At 35.8% G+C, this 20215-nt stretch overlaps 1 protein-coding gene across 1 annotated transcript in view; it reads left to right on the top strand.

The window, feature by feature from the left end:
- The first annotated feature begins 2539 nt into the window (after nt 1–2539).
- The window catches only part of LOC131077749 (uncharacterized protein At2g34160), a 70879-nt gene continuing 53203 nt past the window's right edge, over nt 2540–20215 (top strand). The window contains exon 1 of the mRNA XM_058015297.2: nt 2540–3136. Coding sequence (XP_057871280.1) covers nt 2936–3136 — 201 coding nt within the window. The 5' untranslated portion in view covers nt 2540–2935. The remainder of the gene's footprint in view (nt 3137–20215) is intronic.

Here is a 20215-nt window from a genome sequence, read left to right as displayed (position 1 = left end):
CTTGAGAGGAAAGTATGCTAATCCCTTCCTATACGAATGCTCAAATAATGACTAACTCAACAGTGACAATTTTGCATCTCTTCATCTATGAAGGTAGTTAATCAATTTGTCATTTGGAACCGTCAATTATAAAAATATGTAGGCCTTTGAGCAAACCTAGGACATTGAAAAAATAAGTCCTCCTTAAGACCTTTCTTAGTTGCAGATGATTCGACCATTTTCTCAGACTTCGGGTTTATAGAGATGGTTAGGGTATTGCAATTTATAACAATTTTTCAAACAATTCACTTCAAAATTGGATTTATATTAGAATACAACAATTATTGCATGCTTAGAAATATGAAATTCAATGAATTTGAATGAAGATGACCTCAAAACTTTCACTTATAGACCACCTTGCAAGAAACCCTAGTTTTATCACTTTTAACATAGAGAGAACAATTCGCTAAGGAAATCAAATTATATAATTGAAATTACTTGTCAAAATGATCCAAGTGATATATTTATTTTGATCAAACAAGCAAAAAATTGACCCAAAACAATCATTTTGCCATTATTACGTGTTCATTTGACAAGATCAACAACTGAGATTGGTCAAATCAGATTTGGAAATATTCTTACATGCTTGAGAAGACATGGAGTAGTCAAAATGTGACATGTAGGATGACACTTTTGTTGTAAAACAAGGTGAAGAAAGCTTGCAATTTGAACTTAAATTGAATATTATTGCAAATATGAAACTAAGATTAATCCTTATCAAAGTGATCGTAGAATCAAAGAAAGAACAAGAAAACCATAATACATGAAACACTGGATTTATGTGGAGAAATCCTTTCAAGAAAAAAACTCAACCACAGAAAGAGAACCAACTATATTACTAATCCAATGAAGAATAAAACAACAATACACTTCTTTGTAGACCTATGTAAAATTCGGTAGCACTTCATTACCTTGGAAACTGAACAAGATTGAATGAATGACTCTAGCTTAAGGCACCAATTTATAGGAGTTTGTGAGGATGAATGCCACTGTGGTATCACCAAACAACATACTATGGAATCACTTGGAAAAACTCATGCATATCTCCTTGGAATGAGTCAAATCCACCCAAAATAGCAACTTATAGATGCTATTATAGCTGTCATAAGGCATCTCTCATGCATGTGTGCTTGTGGAAGGATTTTGTCACAAACTATCATAGGTGTTGTCATAGAATCTTATGACATCTGTTATAACCATCATAGATACTCTTACAACCCCTAACAAGTGTCAAAACACATCAAAATAGAATATTCCAAGAGGGGACACTTGCTATTTTGTCCTTTTCCTAGAGGACAACAATAAAAATAACTTTGCCTTTACATCATCTCTTTCACCACTTATTGGTTAAATGGTTTAACCTCTTATGGGTAAATTACAAAAGACATTTGGAAAACAATAAATTAAAGGATGTACAAGGTTGATGACACCTAAGTCCTAACAATTTTCCACCATGTTCAATAATTAGTGCCATGTGTCAACATATCACACACTCATAGATGAAAATGAGAGCTACCACTCTAACACCATGCTATCGTGATAAGCTTTATTTACTCTATAGACTACTTGGGCCCACCTCCACGTGGTGTGATATTGCAACAATGAGCATTCAACTGACATTTGACAGTTTTGACACTATAATGGTGCGCTCTAATTAGAATGGAGCTAGCTCAAACCAAAAGGCTTACAACTCTCAGTAAACAAATATGGACCCACCAGACGCTTGACAGATCATGCAGCTTCATAACTCTAATAGATCATATGGAGCCCATGGGTGCGTGACAATTGTTGATTTCATCTTTATAAAATTAAGCCCATGACTTAGAAAAAATAAAATAGGACGAGACTAGTCGATAACTAAGACACGAGCCCAATTTAACATGATGCTAGAGACATAAAGTTGTAAATTAAGAGCACACAACCAAGACTAATAGGTCAATTTCAAATTAAAAACCAAGCTTAAGGGTTTAAGGCAAGGGGAATAGCTTTACATACTTAGCCAATTTATTGCTAGGGTTTAAGTAGATTGAGAGTGCTAAAATTTTATAGAGCTCTATCGATTACTAGATCCAAAATAGAAAAAAGACAAAGTAAAGATAAATCTAATAGACAAGAAAGCAAAGATATACCTTAACAAGATTAAATATAGACATAAAAGACAAATCTATAATCACATACTTGACATGTAGATATTAACTTGGTCTTAAACAAAAACATAAATTTAGTGCACAAATAAGTTTTTTTTCTTTACATATATTAGAAGACAAAAGTTAATTTCAAAATTCATTCACCCACACCTATAACCTATAACATATAGTACATGTTATTGATTCACACCTAAGGAAATTTCATTTTCCTTGACAACAAGGATCTAGTTAACCAAAAACATAAAATAAAATAAAAATTAGTCTTCTTGGATATAGACTTGCCCATGAATTTTATGAATGCTCGCAATTGTCTGATTGTACTTATACAACTTATAAAATCGATTCACGAGAGCGGCACGAAGCCAGCGTTCCGCTCCGGCCCCCCAAGTTGGGTTGTAGGGTTTAGGGTTTATGAATGTGAATAAGCCGCACCGCAAGATGAGGCGGCGTACGTGGTCTTTCCTTATTAAGGTAGATAGCTCTCTTTTGTTACCCGTGACACCATTCCAGTCAGCAGCGACAACGGTTGGCACTTGGCAGTCAATAAAGCGGTGGCTCCTCCTCATACCGCACACATCCAAAATCAATCTTGAAATAACTTGAAACGGCCTCTCTGGAAGTTTAAAAGGAGGAAAACCTACATGCTCTTATTCTTATTGCTTTTGCGATTGGGTTATACGCAGGTTCTGCTGCTATTAATTAGTATACGCATTTTTCAAGAAAGCGAGGGTTTGTAAAGAGGAGAAGAGATGGCCCAGGCTCAGGCACAGGCTCAGGGACAGGCACAGGAACAGGTAGAGGAAGTAAGTCAAGGCATAGAGAAGCTAAAGCTTGCCAATACCAACAATGTCACTGCCAATAGCAATGCAGGCACTGAGAACCATAAAAAGAACAGGATTCAGGTCTCCAATACCAAGAAGCCTCTCTTCTTCTATGTCAATCTCGCCAAGGTATCTTTTCTATTTGACCGGCTCTTCTCATGTATTTCTTGCTCGTTTTCTTTTCTTTTCTTTATTATTTTCTTGCTATATCTCAATTTTTGGGTTTTCTAATTTTATTTCAAGGGTTTTTCCTTTTTCTTAGCGAACCTTGGCATCCTTTCCTCTGAATACTTGCCTTGTAGTTCTTTCTGGATTCATTATTTTCCCATGGAGAATGTGAATAAAATGTGAGTATACGCTGGATTAATCTGTAAGAGTTGCATAATAAAAATTTTAGTTAATCTTGGTTTTCAGTATAATTTCAAGTGTCTGAGATTGAGCAATTTATTATTTCAAGTATATTCGAGATTGAACAATTAAAACAGTAGCAACAAATCTTGGTTAGTCAATTTAATCGAGGATTTGTCTCGACATTTCTAGTTCCGTGTTTTAATTGAAGATATATTAAAATAGTTCTTATTTGAATTCAAGATCAAGCACATTAGTTGAGAGGCTTGTTCAAATATAATATCTATCTATCTTTTATTGCGTTGGTCATCAATATTCCCTCTGTATATGTTCCCCCTGTTTTCTTTGAAGGGTTTGTTTTTCTTTATAATTCAGAATACCTTTTGCTATAATTTTTTTTTGGTTTTAAGTGGTTTAACTTTTCTTTGCTGTGAAATTAATGCTCCTTTTCTCAAATGATTAGGTAGAGCAGAATATTTAATTAGGATTACAGTAATTCTGAAGCTCTGACTGAAATTTCTTGTCTAGTTTTAAATACGTTCTTTATACAATTGATATGGTCTTTTTATTTTGCTTATGATTATTAATATTAAAATTTTGAGGGTTTCTTCGGCTTCTTGCATTTGATAATGTTGTGCTCTTTTCTTTCAAACTACGCACATCAGGCTAGTGTTAAAGGTTCAAGAATGAAATGATTTCGTTATGTTTGTTTTTTGTTGAAATTTATTACTTGTCAATTGCATTAAACAGCAAACAGATGAAATATGTTCCTTAGCTATTCACTTCTAAATAGCATCACGATAATCAGAATATAAGGAAGAAGCCGTTGATCTGGAAACATATGAAATATGTTCCTTAGCTAATCACTTCTAAATAGCATCACGATAATCAAAATATAACTTATAAGGCAGCAATCTGACAAACAAATGGTATTCCATGGTTATGCACACGAGACACCAAAGTCATCAATGCAACAAACCAACGGTTTATCATATAACTGCCAAATATACTACCACAAATTTTGAATAGATTTATTCATTAAAAAACATTAGGGTAGTCTAGTGGGATCAGAAGACTGTAATTGGGTTGCAGTGTTACAATCATTAACCTAACTGGTAAGCATAACACCTAGTTAAACTATATCATTGCAGCCAGGTGGGCTGAATTGGTCATATTAGTTCATCACCTACAGGAGATTGATCCGCACATATAGCTAGTACATTATCTGGAAACAGGGGCACCAAAATTCAGTATCCTCTAATTTAGGCCAAGAACGAAAATATGGCTGTTAACCTACCAGCTGCTAGTCTATCCGACATAAATTAACTTGCATCTAGATACCTTTTGGAAATTGAGAAGCTGCTCGAGTTGGCATAAAAAGCTTTTATCCACGATGTCTGGTACAAAAAAGTGGCAACGTACTCTTAAATTGTCAAGAATTAGTATCCATTGCTTCCTCATTGGAAACAGATGTAGGACCTTTGAATGTATCCTTCTCATCAACCTTCGACTTTGCCAAATCTTGTGTAAGCCTAGGATCATTATCCATCATTGTTTCATATCCCCTTGGATTGATATTTAACCTTGCACGCAGTGCATCCAACTGACCACCTTGAATGGTTTTCTCCTTTGACTTGGCCTTTCGGAACTTGCAGAATCTACCCATAGAAATCATAAATCTAATTTCAAGCACTGGCATATTTATCCATGATGAACTGTAAATGTAAAAATTCATCAATATGACTCTTTCCAAAAATGATCAGCAGTAGAAAATACATGGTTTTGTCTCGAAGTCATAGGAGGCAGCTGTGAAACTAATGCAGTGGAAACAAAATTGCCTTTGCAAAGTTGAAAGCACCATCTAATGACAATCAACAGTTTCATCAAGATAGAAGAAATCTGGAAATTTAGACATTGAAGTGAGTAGTTGGATTCTTCCTCTTCCAATTCCACTACTTAATCCTTCTAGTGCATGAGGGGGATATTCTAGCATCTATTAAAGGCTTGAGAGGGTCGGATTGCGTCTTTGGAGGTTGTGTGACTATTGTCGTGATCAAAATTAGGAGAAACATAATCAATTTTTATCATTTGGAGATTGTTAGCGAGTATAGTAGCAATTTCCATCTGTATCTCCTCTCTGTACCTGTTTTTTGGTTATCAATAATCCTAAGGTAGCAAAAGAAAGAAAAAGAAGTTTAAGGGTATATAATTATAAAAAGTAAAAGAAACACTTTCTTTCTTTCTACTTGTTCAATTAAGCATATAAATAAAAAATATCTACAATGTAATGTCCCTTCTCGGGTTAGTCCTGTTTTTTGTTACCTAAAACAACAATTCCAACTTAATTTGAGAATTGCAATATATTTATAAATATACTTTTATCAAAACTGAAGACATTTTATTATAATATTCAACTTAAAATTCTAAGAATAATTCAGAAGATAGAACTTATCTTGTCTTGATTTTTTGCAATGAATCTCCTTCAGACTCTATAGCATCATTAATATTAGGATCAATGCATCATGACATATTCCTTATAGTCAACCATATTAGGAATTTGTTGGAAATGTTTGCAAGCTACAATCTCAAGGATGGTTGTCCTTGTATTGTGAGAGCATGGGTGAATTCTTTGTCCATCCATCTTAAGGTGGCATACTTGAGAAGACCCTCAAGCCCAGGAGCACTCATTTGCCTCTTGGGCCACAAACATGGTAGGATATTGAGTCCACTCCATCCCTCTGTGCACCTTGGAGGCCAGCCATCCTCATTGATTAAGCCCAAGAGCACTCATTCGCCTCCCAGTCCATGAGCATGGCAACATTTCTGGGGTGGACCAGCCATCCTCCTTGATCAAGCCCAAGAGCACTCATTTGCCTCCTAGTCCACAAGCATGGCAGAATTCTTGGTCCATCCATCTTGGGGTGGCATGCTTGATAAGATCCTCAAGCCTAAGGGTATGATTGGATTTTTGGTCCTCAACACTCCGGACCCACGAGCATGGTAGGAATTTTGGTCCATCCATCTCGGGGTAGGGCACTTGATATGCTGGCTGTCCTTGTTTGCAAGACACTTCCTTAAATACAAAACTGATTGCTCAAGGAGTTTTCTAGAGTACACTGATTACTTGATTTCTCTTTATTATCATTTCTTGAAGGATTTGATGAATGAATGCTTAAATGATACTTAATGAATTAATTCTTGAGTGATTGATACTTGAATGATTTGATCATAGAATGGCTGATGCTTGAATTGTTGATTTTTGAATGATTAATATTGAATGATTTTCTTTGATTTGATGATTTGATATTTTAGTGAATGATGATTGAATGAATGCTGAATTCATAAGAGTGATGAGTGATGAGTGATGATTGAGTGAGTGTTGATTTGATGTATTGGTGAGTGATGATTGATAAGTGATCCTTGAATGCTTGGAATGATTTCTCCTTTATGCTTTATTGGTGAAAGGGTCACCATCTTTCATAAGAGTTGAGTCACCACCCTACATTGCTGCATTTTGAGAATAATAAATTATTTTCCAAATGGATCTCCCTTGGATGTCCTCCTCAAATGAAACATTCTCTCCTTTATATCTTTCAATTTGAGGGAGACACCTCTTCATCATGTCTGCCCTTTGCAAGAGTCATAACCTTTCACAATTACCGCCCTTTGAAAGAGTACAACCCTTCATCATTTGTTCCCTTTAAAAGAGTCGCATCCTTTCACAATTACCACCCTTTGAAAGAGCACAACGCTTCATCATTTCTGCCCTTTGAAAGAGTCACAACCTTTCACAATTACCACCCTTTGAAAGAGCACAATGCTTCATCATTTCTGCCCTTTGAAAGAGTCACAACCTTTCACAATTACCATCCTTTGAAAGAGTACAAAGCTTCATAATTTCCGCCTTTTGAAGGAGTCACTTCCTTATTTTCTTCCCATTTTTTCCTTCTATTAATTCTTTCTTGATTCATTGGCTCCATTCTATATTTCTTCCTTCCTCCATATCCCCTTTCAAATGAATTCTATCTTCAAGTTTGGTTAAATATGCCATCCATTTCTCAATAGGCTCCTTGAATTTATTGTTATCAACCATTGTGGTTGACTACAATTCTAATATCTATGAAGTGATTCGCAAAATTGTGTGTGCCCCATACATAATGATAAATGGTGACATGGTAATGGCCCTCTAGTTAAAATGGTAGAGCAAACACAATTGGAAGATTAAAACCATATTTGCAAATAAAATGACATAGAAATAGAGTATTGATTTCTTTGGATGATCTTACATTACCATACATTGGCTTCTACCATATAAAACCAACTTACCTATGGGAATAACTCCCAAGTAAAACCAACTATTATTTATTATTAAACATTTATTTATTTATTCTATAAACTTAACTATCCTATATAAAAATTATCCAATAAATTTAATAACCCAACGTACCCCCCCTTATTACATTAATTTGAACAATGGTGGAACATTGCTAGAGATCTAGAGGCTTTGATGAACGCAACCCTTTTGGAGAGATTGATGAAGCATCTTCACCAATCCTCCTTGCTCACTCAGGAAACACCATTAGCTAATCTCTTGGTTTAGAGGTGCTAATCTCTTGATTGTAGAACCTCTAAACCTTCGCAGAACATGAGATAACATAAAGTGTTTACATACTCCTTGCACAATGAGAGAACAACTTTCCTCCTTAAGTCCACAATTCCTTTGAGTGTGTCAAATCCCTCCTCAATGCTGCACATGAGAGGACAGTTCTCCTCTGAGAGTACACATCTACTCCAAGCGTGTCAATATCCCTTCTTCGTCGTTGTGGAAACAATCCGTCCTCTATTGTATAAACCAATCCTAACCAAATAATGCTCATTTGCTGCACAAAGGAGCATCAACCAAATGTAGATACATCAAATGCACCCACAAGAAAAGCCAAGCCCCCTATTTTCTAAGGGACACAAAGTAGATAAAGGTGCTTCGCATGCAATGAATCACCCCTGAACGAGAAGCTAGCTTGGGATGATAGATGTTCTCTTGCTTCCATGTCCTCCAAACTCCAATATCCTTCAAACTCCAATATGACCTTATTACACTCTATCCACTTGATTTCACATGTGAGCCTTTGACAACTTTCAAACTCTTGTCAAGTGTAGCACAAATGGAAGCAATATGTGTAGCCATGATTTGTGAAAAAGTTTTCATTTTGATGTACACTGCCCACATGAAAAATTATGACCAAGTTGAAATGTAGAAAATAATGAGTATCGGTTTCGATAATGCACTCTTATTTTAATTCAATAGCTTCCCTTTTCACACCTTATAACCCCACTTAACAAAAAATGAACAAATCCTTTATGCAAAATAACAAGGAAGAAGTGTGATGTGACTTAAAAACTTAAGATCCACTTACACTAAATCCTTTTATCTCATGCATTTTGCATTTAAATTACCATATCAAGCTCAATGTAAGCGGTTGTCACATGCTAACCACCAAGCATAAACTTTCTACTTACCAAGATAGTGAACATGTTGCTTGTTATTAGTTGGACTGCAACAAACTATAGAAAATGTAATATTAACTTGGTGTGATTAAAGAAGATCCATGTGTAATCTCAATTGGATCCAATGATATCTAATCCCTGGCTGTCTGGCTTAAACACCTTTTTCGCTACTGTATTTTAATCCTCCAATGCCTCCAACTTAAACATGCATTTCTGTCATGATTGAATCTGTAAACTTCACACAAATAATCTTACTCAGATTCGATTCTCCAATATCCAAACCCTCAAAAACAGTATCCCATTTTAAAAATCATTGAATAAACCAAACTGAGATTCAATCCCATCCCATTTACTCCTCAAAATACATCTTCTCTTGATAATTCTGTGAAGATCAAAGAATACATTTTTTTTCTTCTAGAGATTCAACCCTAGGAAGCATAGAAATAACAACGGTTTGGCATGCCATATTTATACGTTTCCACTGCAAATAACTGTCTTCAAGAAATCCAAGTTCCCTCCCCTATTGTCTTGTAATTGTTCATAATTTACTTCTATTTATTACTAAACATTTATTTATTTATTCTATAAACTTAAACTAACATATGTAAAAATTATCTAATTAATGTAATGACCCAACACCTCTTTGGAGTAATCTTTGTAGGCTGCTAATTTCCCAATATTCAACACCTATTACTTAATATTATCATGCCTTAAATTAATTTATTAAACTAGATAACCATATTTATTCATAGTACTATTGATAGTGGCTATTTTCAAGCCCCAATTTTGACTTCCTTTCTAATCCTCAAGCTTGGATGGGATATACTTGGCAAGGGTGTGATGACACCACCTCCATAATTGGGCCCAGGTTTCAGGAACATCCGCCCAGACCACCCCTGGGGCTCACCTAATTTGTGATGGATTTACTCCGCCTCTCCCTAACAACACCACACCTCTTCTTACTGTCATACATATTGCAGTCTATATTAATATTACTATTAAATTCTGCATAAGAACATTATCAGGCTCATATATTAAGCATACATATTAAGCACATCCCCATGCATACCACCAAGAACAAGGATGTTACTGCCTGTAACATTAATAACAGTTCTGATCTGACCTGATCGATGGTGATCCCCGTGGATGCTTTTGATTCCTTTCCTTTATATCACTCAATGTGAGGGAGAGGTCACACCTCTTCATCACATATGCCCTTTGGCAAGAGACTCACCCTTTCACCATTAGCACCCTTCGAAAGAGTGCAACTCTTCAATATTTCTGCCCCTTTGCGATACAACCTTTCAAAATCAGATCTGCACTTCTGATTGCCAAAAGTATCCCCCCTTCAAATGAGTTCTTTTCTCCCTTTTATACCTCATATTTGGGGAGTCACAATTTATAATTTAATGCCTTTTGACCATTCATCAACTTTAATCAAATTTTATATTTAATTATATTGTTTTTATATTTTAATTTAATTTTTATTTTTATTCTTTGTATTTTAATTTATTATTATTATTTATTTCAATTTTGATGAGAGAGACAAGATAATCTCATATTCGAAAAGAATTTCTAAAGGGAAATTTGAAGCATTATTTGCCACCATCTTGTGGGGTACTCTGAATTGTGAAAGAGTGTTCTTTTAGGAAGTCACACATGAACTTTGAAGTAGCCGACTTTGAAGGAATGATCTCAGCCCACTTTATGAAAAAATCTGTAGCAGGAACAACATACACATGTCCTTTAATAAAATTCAGATTGAGAGGTTCGATATAGTCCACATTCTGAAAAGGGGCTGCAATAATAATCAGTCTTAGTGGAATGGCTGACAACTTAAGCTTTCCAATGAAATTTTGACAAACACGCCATTTTTGCATCCACTTTTATGCATCATGAAACATGGTTGACTAATACTATTGATCTCAAATTCTTGAAAGCTATAATTCATGACGAAAAGTGACCACTAGAGGTTTTGTCATGAATGCCTCCTAGCAAATTTTGTTGCTGCTGTTTAGTCACGCACCAAGTTACCATTGACACCATGTTTATACATCTTTCCATAGTAGATACTTGAGAGCTCTTAACTTCAAAGTTCTTTGTTGTTTATCCGTGTGGCTTGGACAATTGCCATAGATCAAGTAGTATGCTATGTCCCTATGCCAAAAGGGGTTTCCTCTTTAATGAAATCAATAGTGTCTTCTTTGCTTTTTCCTCCATTCTTAATTATTAATTGACAAAAACTGACAAAATCCTCTCCTGCATTTAAGATTGTATTCCTTCAACCCTTTTAATCCAGTTACCCTTTTGGAGCCCATCGAATGTGCAGCAAGAATGGTTTTTATTGACAAATTTGGCACTAAAACTTGTTGCAAGAATTCAAGATGCATACACTAAAGTTCTTGATAGCGTTGACCATGGCTTTATTAGAATAATTAATTCTTTTAGTCAGTTACCTTCTTTTGTGGTTCTGTTAATGGTCATTTAGTTAGTCATTAGTCAACTATTGGTTAGGTTCTATTAATGGTCATTTAGTTAGTCATTAGTCAACTATTGCATTCTTTTATAAGAATGCATAGTTTGCTTTTTAGTTTTAAGCTTTTCAGCTTTATTTAGCTTTTTAGCTTTTTAGTTTTCACTTAAATGACTAGTTCTTAATTTAGAACGTTGTCTTGTAAACTCTTTATATATGGTTGTATATCGTTGAATAGATGATCCGATTATTTTGAGCAATCAATTTTTCAGGCTTAGGTATGCTTTTCCATTTATGAGTATTGCATCACATGTAAAGTACAATAATATGTGGCTATTGAAGGAACTTCAATAGTTGGTCTATTTGGTGAAGTTCAACCGTGGCCTATAATCATTCTTAGATGGCTAGAAATTGTTCCTTCTTTGAGAAGGCTGATCGATGATATTGTTTTGAAACATATCAAGTTCTTTTGGAGGTCCTAAATGATAAGAACCCTAGTTATAGAGCGACCAATAGGAAAGACACTTCCACCTCCTTCTAAATCAATTATAAAAAGAAACCAAAAAGTTGACTATTTTAAGGAATGTCTAATTTATAGATTCCTATCTTTGAAGCAAATCTTTTCTTAGATTTCCTTTCATGCAAATTTTATCAAACTTTTGGATAATAATTTATTAATTTTGTAAAAAATTCAATTATCAATTTAGTTGATATTTTGCTTGTTTTAGAATTGTTTTTAGTGGCTATGGTTAATTTATGATAAAACTTGCATTCATGCTATAAACTATTCCTAGGATAGAAGAAGTACTAGTTGAATTTTTTTATTTATTTTCATGCATCTCATTATAAGTAGTATAAATAGGTGTCATTGCCCCCAAACCCCCACAAAGGGCATTGCCCCCATATCCCTCAGCCTCATTGCCCCCATATCCCTCAGCCTCATTGCCCCCAAACCCCCACAATGGGATGTTGCCCCTAAACCCCCATCAAACTATAAGTCTAAGCAAGTACTAGGCCAATGAACTCCCATCAAGCTATAAGTCTAAGTAAGTACTAGGCCAATGATGAATCATGATTGCAAAATCTACAAACTACATATCCCTTGTTTCATAGTCAAAGTCACAATCAAGAATTATCTTGTTTCATACATTGGACAACTTGTTTAGTAAACAAGGAATGCCATAGGCAGAGTTGGCATGCAATTGTCATTGTACTATTGATTACAAGCTAATTCATAGTTGGTAAGAAATGTGATTTTCAGAATGAAAAAATGATTCTTGACAACAAAACATGTATTCTTAGGCTTGAAGAAAACTTTAATAATAAATTCCAATCCTTGCTTGAATATACACACCAGTCACTAAGACACATGCAAATATGACTTGCCATGATGTTGGGATGAGTAATGCATGCTCCTCTGAGCCATGGACTTATATGTTCAATTTTGAAATTTGTTTTGATGTTGGCAATTTGATGGAATTGATTATGTGTTGCATTGATGTCAACACTAGCTGCTTTGGCTGTTTACCGGTATCTGTTTGGTCTCGGTAGGATGTTTGGTTTCTGGTTGGTATGATCCGGTATACTCCAGTATGCATATATGTTCAGTCAATGGACCTATTAGATGCCAAGGAATATGACTTGCCATGATGTTGGGATGAGTAATGCATGCTCCTCTGAGCCATGGAATTATATGTTCAGTTTTGAAATTTGTTTTGATGTTGGCAATTTGATGGAATTGATTATGTGTTGCATTGATGTCAACACTAGCTGCTTTGGCTGTTTATTGGTATCCGTTTGGTCCCGGTAGGATGTTTCGTTTCTGTTTGGTATGATCCGGTATACTCCGGTATGCTTTGGCTTAGATTTGCTACTCATGCTACTCAGATATATGTTCAGTCAGTTGGTATTGATCTGGTGATCGGATGCTATCCTATATGCTGGTAAGCTTGGTTTGTTGATACGGTGAGGGTTTCACCAACAAAGCTTTGTTGAAGATCTTTTGATATTATGCATAAGTGGTGTTGGTCTGGCTTCTGGTAGGGATTTAGGATGCTGATGGTGATCGTGTTCGAGCCTTGATTGATTGGGTCCGGCTTAATGTAACGTGTTGATTGGTCTTCTCGATGTGTTTCTAGGATGACTTATGGGTTTGATGATATTTGTTTGGTCTCAGGCCGACATGTTTTATAATTATGTAATTGGTTTATTGTCTGGTGGCCGACCTTATTGTTTAAGGTTTAGGGTTTATATATATGTGTGTATGATCTCATTGTAGATCAATCAATCAATGATGGGTATGGTATGCAAGCGAATAATGTAATAATCATTCATGCAGAGGATTTGGTCGATCATAGGTGATCGAGTTGGGTTTATGCAAGAGGTTTAAGTCCTCCGGTATTGAGCTTAACCGGAATTGTACTCAGGCATAGGAGATGCTATTATTGCAGTTCATTCTTACTTTCGAGTTGGGTTTATGCAAGAGGTTTAAGTCCTCCGGTATTGAGCTTAACCGAAATTGTACTCAGGCATAGGAGATGCTATTATTGCAGTTCATTCTTACTTCCGGATTGTAGTCTGGATTTTTATGTAGTCAGTGAGACTCCTTTTGTAATGAGCAGTGTGCTCTAGGCTGTTGGCCTTCGTACAAGTGCAGGCCCTTCAATTTGTAATCACATACTTACTGCAGAAGTATTATTTGACTGTGGGTAGGCTTCCCACCGTGGTTTTTCCCTTTACCGGGTTTTCCACGTACAAATCTTGGTGCCATGTGGATGGTATCTATTCTCTAATTGTTGTTTATGCTTAATTGGTATATCTACTATTTTGGAATTGGTTTATGTATTCCAGTATTGATCTTTTGGGTTCCAGTATTAAAGTTTTAATTGCTTAAAGTTCCGTTAATCTGGTGACAACTGATTCACCCCCCTCTGAGTTGTCTTTCGGTTATTTGAACTGTCTAACAATTAGTATTAGAGCTCTGGTCCTCTCTGCAGAAGCTTAACCGCTTGAGGAAGATCCTGTGACATCTAACAGTTCAAGTTCATCTAGTTCATCTGCAACTGTCTTTCGGAGAGAAATTCCTAGGCTTGATGAAACAAATTACAGAGTATGGAAGATTCGGATGGAGACTCATCTGAAATGTCTTGGTGAGGAAATCTGAGAGATCACTGAGAATGCGGTTATTCCTTTTAATCCGGCATCTGGCAATCCTCCTTCGACAAACTTGGGTAAGGAGCTTGAGAATGATTGTAGAGCTAGAGAAGCCCTCTTGTGTCCACTTTCTGATGGGATTAATTGACAAATCATCAACAAAGGCTATATGGGACAAGTTGGAGACTCTAAATGAAGGTGACCCTACTGTTAAGATTGCTAAACTTGATGGTTATCGGGTGAGATATGAAAATTTGAAGATGGAAGAAGATGAAAAGATTACTGCATTTATGGAAAGGGTAAATGAAATTGTCATGGGAATTCAATGTTGTGGTGGATCTCAGAGTGAAGATGAAATAGTTTCTAAAGTTCAGAGAGCTTTACCACTGACTTGTAAGATGAAGGCTACTGCAATTAATGAATTGAGAACAATGGCTAATACTTTTGTCAATAGAGATACCTTGGTTGGGAAATTATCTGCTTTTGAACTTGAAGAATTTGGACCTTCTGGAGCTGTGAAGTTTGAACCTGCTTTTCATGCATTTACATCATCAATCGACAAGCAAGATTGGAAAGCTTTGTATGCAAAGGAATTGGATGATATGAAGAGAGAAGATGAAGAATTTGAGCACCTTGAAGCCCTATTTGCTAGAAGAGTACCTAAAGGACCGGTAGGAAGTAAGTATAAAGGAAAATCACCTTTTAAATGTTTTGCATGTAATAAGATAGGTCATTTTGCATCTAGATGTCTTGAAAGGAATTCAAGATTTGGAGAAAGAGCTAGAAGATCTTTTAAGCCTAACCCTGGATATCAAAACAAGCATAAGAATAGGAGAAACAAATACAAATCATGTTACTTTGCGGATGAGGAAGGTGTGACTGATTCTGATGATGAACCGGCAAAAGACTCTGCTAGTTGTTCCGGCAATGGAAAGAAATGGGTGTTCTTGGCTATCAAGAAAGATGATCCGACACTGGAAGAGAATGTACTTGAAGAAAAGGCCCTTGCTGCTAAAATTGAAGATAAGGATGAATGGGTAATTGACAGTGGATGTTCACATCAAATGACTGGAGATAAAATGAAGTTTCTATCTTTACAAGAATTTGATGGCGGTATGGTTAGATTTGGAGATGACAAAGCATGTATGATCAAAGGAAGAGGAACTATTTCATTACATGGTAAGCACAATACTGATAATGTTTATTATGTTGAAGGTTTAAAGCATAATCTTTTGAGTGTAGGACAGTTGGTGGATAAGGGATTTCAATTACAATTCAAGGATGGAAAATGCAAGATCATTAATAGATCTGGATTGGAGATTGCAATCGGTACTCAGACAAAAGGTAATATATTTCATTTGAATTCCGGTGAGAAGACATGTTTGATTGCACAAATTGATGAGAGTTGGCTTTGGCACAAAAGGCTATGTCGTGTGAATTTTGATTGCATGGTGAAGATCAATTCAACTAAGGCAGTTAGAGATATACCTAAGATTGTGAAGCCATATAATCCGATATGTAAAAAATGTCAAATGGGAAAATAGGTGTCAAATGGGAAAACAGGTTAGAACCTCTTTTAAGAGTATACAAGACAAATCTAATGATGTTCTTGATTTTATTCATACTGATTTGTGTGGTACAGCTAGAATCAAAAGTTTTCATGGTGATAGATATTTTATGCTAATCATTGATGATTATTCTAGAATGATGTGGGTTACTTTTCTAAGGGAGAAATCTGAGGCTTTTGAAAAGTTTAAAATCTTTAAAGCTAAGGTTGAAATTGAGACAAGATTGAAGATTAAGTGCTTAAGGTCAGATCATGGTGGAAAATTCACTTCCGGTGAGTTTAATAACTTTTGTGAGAAGCATGGCATAAGGAGACAATTTTCTGCTCCCCGGACAACTCAATAGAATGGAGTTGTGGAAAGAAAGAACATAACTATTTTGGATGTTGCTAGAACCATGATGATATAAGCTAATCTACTTCATATCTACTGGAGAGAAGCAATGAGCACAACAGTTTATACATTCAACAAAATTCATATCAAAGGAGAAACCGGTAAGACACCTTATGAGTTATGGTTTGGCAATACACCTACAATTAAGTACTTCAGAATCTTTGGTAATAAATGTTATATTCTAGATGTGATGAAGGAATATTTCTTGGTTATTCTAATGAAAGCAAAGCATATAGATGTTATAACAAAAGATTGCAGAGAATTGTGGAGAGCGTTAATGTCAAGGTGGATGAGCTGAATAGAAGTCAAATTAGAGTTTATGAGCAAGAATTGACAGTGGAAATGATCATAACTGAACCGGTAACACCTTTACCGAAACAGAATGCAAAACCAGTTACTCCGGCAGTATCAGAAAATTCAACAGTAATTGAAGAACATGAAAGAGGAACAGAGAGTCAAAAGACTCCTAGGTATGTAAGGTTGAATCATTCAGAAGATCAGATCATTGGGGATACGAACAAAGGAGTGATGACAAGAAGAAGATTGGCAGCTAATGAGGTATGTTTAATTTCTCAAATTGAACCGGTATTAGTAACTGAAGCATGTAAAAATGAATGTTGGATGAAAGCTATGGAAAAATAATTAGATCAGATAGAAAAGAATAACACATGGATTTTAGCTCCCCGACCTAAAAATAAGAATGTTATTGGAACTAAATGGGTTTTTAGGAATAAATTAAATGAAGATGGACAAGTTGTGAGGAATAAAGCTAGATTGGTTTGTAAAGGATATTCTCAGAAGGAAGGAATTGATTATGGTGAAATTTTTGCACTTGTAGCTAGGATTGAAGCTGTAAGATTATTTCTTGCATATGCTGCGCATAAAAACTACAAGGTTTATCAGATGGATGTTAAGTGTGCTTTTCTAAATGGGGATCTTGATGAGGAAGTTTATATTGAGCAACCTGATGGTTTTTCACTTTCAGATGATAAAAACATGGTTTGCAGGTTAAAGAAAGCGCTTTATATGGATTGAAACAGGCACCTAAAGTTTGGTATGCAAGATTGGACAAATATCTTTTAAAACTTGGTTTCACTAAAGGTAATGCTGATAGTAATTTATATTATAAAGTCATTGATGATGATATACTGATTATTGAGGTCTTTGTTGATGACATCATTTTTGAAGGTGAAGATAAGTTGTGCATGAAATTTTTTAAAAATATGGAGAATGAATTTGAAATGTCTATGATTGGGGAAATTAAATTTTTCTTAGGTTTGCAAATTGCTCAGACTGATAAAGGTATTTTCATCTGTCAAACTAAGTATGTTAGGGAGTTGTTGAAGAAATTTGGTCTTGAAAATTCTAAACCGGTTAGTACTCCTATGGTTACAAGTGATAAATTGTCAAAGAAAGATGAATCTGCACCGGTAAATCCTACAAGATACAAATCTATGATTGGAGGTTTGCTATATTTGACTCAGACTAGACCAAATATAATGAATGCAGTTTGCATGGCATCAAGATATCAAAGTGATCTCAGAGAAAATCATGAGAGTGCGGCGAAAAGGATTTTTAGATACTTATAAGGTACATTTGAATATGGTTTGTGGTATCCTAAAGATGATGACTTTACTTTATGTGCATATACAGATGCAGATTGGGCAGGTGATGTTGATGACGGGAAGAGTACTTCTGGTGGAGCTTTCTTTCTTGGAAAGAAACTTATTTCATGGATCAGCAAGAAACAGTCATGTACTTCTTTGTCTACTGCTGAAGCTGAGTATGTTGCTGTTGCTACTAACTGTACACAAGTTCTATGGATGAAGCAAATGTTAAAGGACATAAAAGTGCATTGCAATGGACCGATTGTTATTCACTGTGATAACTCTGCTGCTATAGACATATCAAAGAATTTAGTATTTCACTCTAAGACAAAGCACATATCTATCAAGTATAACTTTTTGAAGGAGGTGGAAGAAAATGAAGTAAGATTGGTTTATGTGAACACTAAAGAGCATATTGCAGACATCTTCACTAAACCTTTGCCTAAAGAATCATTTGAGTACCTTAGAGACAGATTAGGGGTTTCTGCCCCTCTGGTAGAGACCTAATTGATGCTATTTGGCATCAGTCCGGTATGCATTATCAAAGCTATTATTCATTCCGGATTGATGTGGTGATGCTACTACACATGGGGAGTAGTTAGCCTTGTGATTTAGTGGTTTATGATTTTGCTTTGATATTTATGTCAGATTCTTGGCATTGATGTCAAAGGGGGAGAGATATTCATGTGAAAAACTCAAGGGTTATATACATTAGGGGGAGAAATTTGCAGAACTTAACTGAGATATCATCTACAGGGAGAGTATGTATCAAAACTTCATTGCTATATTCTTGTGAGGGAGATTTGTTTGGCATTTCTTGGCACTTGGATGGTTTTCACATCTAGTGTTGCCATCAATGCCAAAGGGGGAGATTGTTGGCAATTTGATGGAATTGATTATGTGTTGTATTGATGTCAACACTAGCTGCTTTGGTTGTTTACCGGGATCTGTTTGGTCCCGGTAGGATGTTTGGTTTCTGGTTGGTATGATCTGGTATACTCCGGTATGCTTTGGCTTAGATTTGCTACTCATGCTATTGAGATATATGTTCAATCAGTTGGTATCGATCTGGTGATCGGATGCTATCCTATATGCTGGTAAGCCTGGTTTGTTGATCTGGTGAGGGTTTCACCGACAAAGCTTTGTTGAAGATCTTTTGATATTATGCATAAGTGGTGTTGGTGTGGCTTCTAGTAGGGGTTCAGGATGCTGATGGTGATCGTGTTCGAGCCTCGACTGATTGAGATCATTGCTTTAGCATGTGTGGACCTAAATTGGGTACGGTACTATCTAGGTTATGGACCAGCTTAATGTAACGTGTTGATTGGTCTTCTCGATGCGTTTCCAAGATGACTTATGGGTTGGATGATATTTGTTTGGTCTCAGGCCGACATGTTTTATAATTATGTAATTGATTTATTGTCTGGTAGCCGACCTTATTGTTTAAGGTTTAGGGTTTGTATATATATGTGTATGATCTCATTGTAGATCAATCAATCAATGATGGGTATGGTATGCAAGCAAATAATGTAATAATCATTCATGCTGAGGATTTGGTCAATCATAGGTTATCGAGTTGGGTTTATGCAAGAGGTTTAAGTCCTCTGGTACCGAGCTTAACTGGAATTGTACTCAGGCATAGGAGATGCTATTATTGCAGTTCATTCTTCCTTCCGGTTTGTAGTTTGGATTTTTATGTAGTCAGTGAGACTTCTTTTGTAATGAGCAGTGTGCTCTAGGCTGTTGGCCTTCTTGCAAGTGCAGGCCCTTCAATTTGTAATCACATACTTACTGTAGAAGTACTATCTGACCGTGGGTAGGCTTCCTACCGTGGTTTTTCCCTTTATCGGGTTTTCCACGTACAAATCTTTGTGTCGTGGATGGTATCTATTCTCTAATTGTTGTTTATGCTTAATTGGTATATTTGCTATTTCGGTAATTGGTTTATGTATTTCGGTATTGATCTTTTGGGTTCCGCTATTAAATTTTTAATTGCTTAAGGTTCCGGTAATCTGGTGACAACTGATTCACCCCCCCCTCTCAGTTGTCCTCCGGTTATTTGAACTGTCTAACATTTGATGCCATGGATTTCATGTTCCTCGTGATTCACCCCCCCTCTCAGTTGTCCTCCAATTATTTGAACTGTCTAACATTTGATGCCATG

The sequence above is a fragment of the Cryptomeria japonica genome, chromosome 3 (genome assembly GCF_030272615.1).
Source record: "Cryptomeria japonica chromosome 3, Sugi_1.0, whole genome shotgun sequence".
Taxonomy (NCBI): Eukaryota; Viridiplantae; Streptophyta; class Pinopsida; order Cupressales; family Cupressaceae; genus Cryptomeria; species Cryptomeria japonica.
Note: the sequence above shows the minus strand (reverse complement) of the source record. Positions and strands in the feature narration are given on the sequence as shown.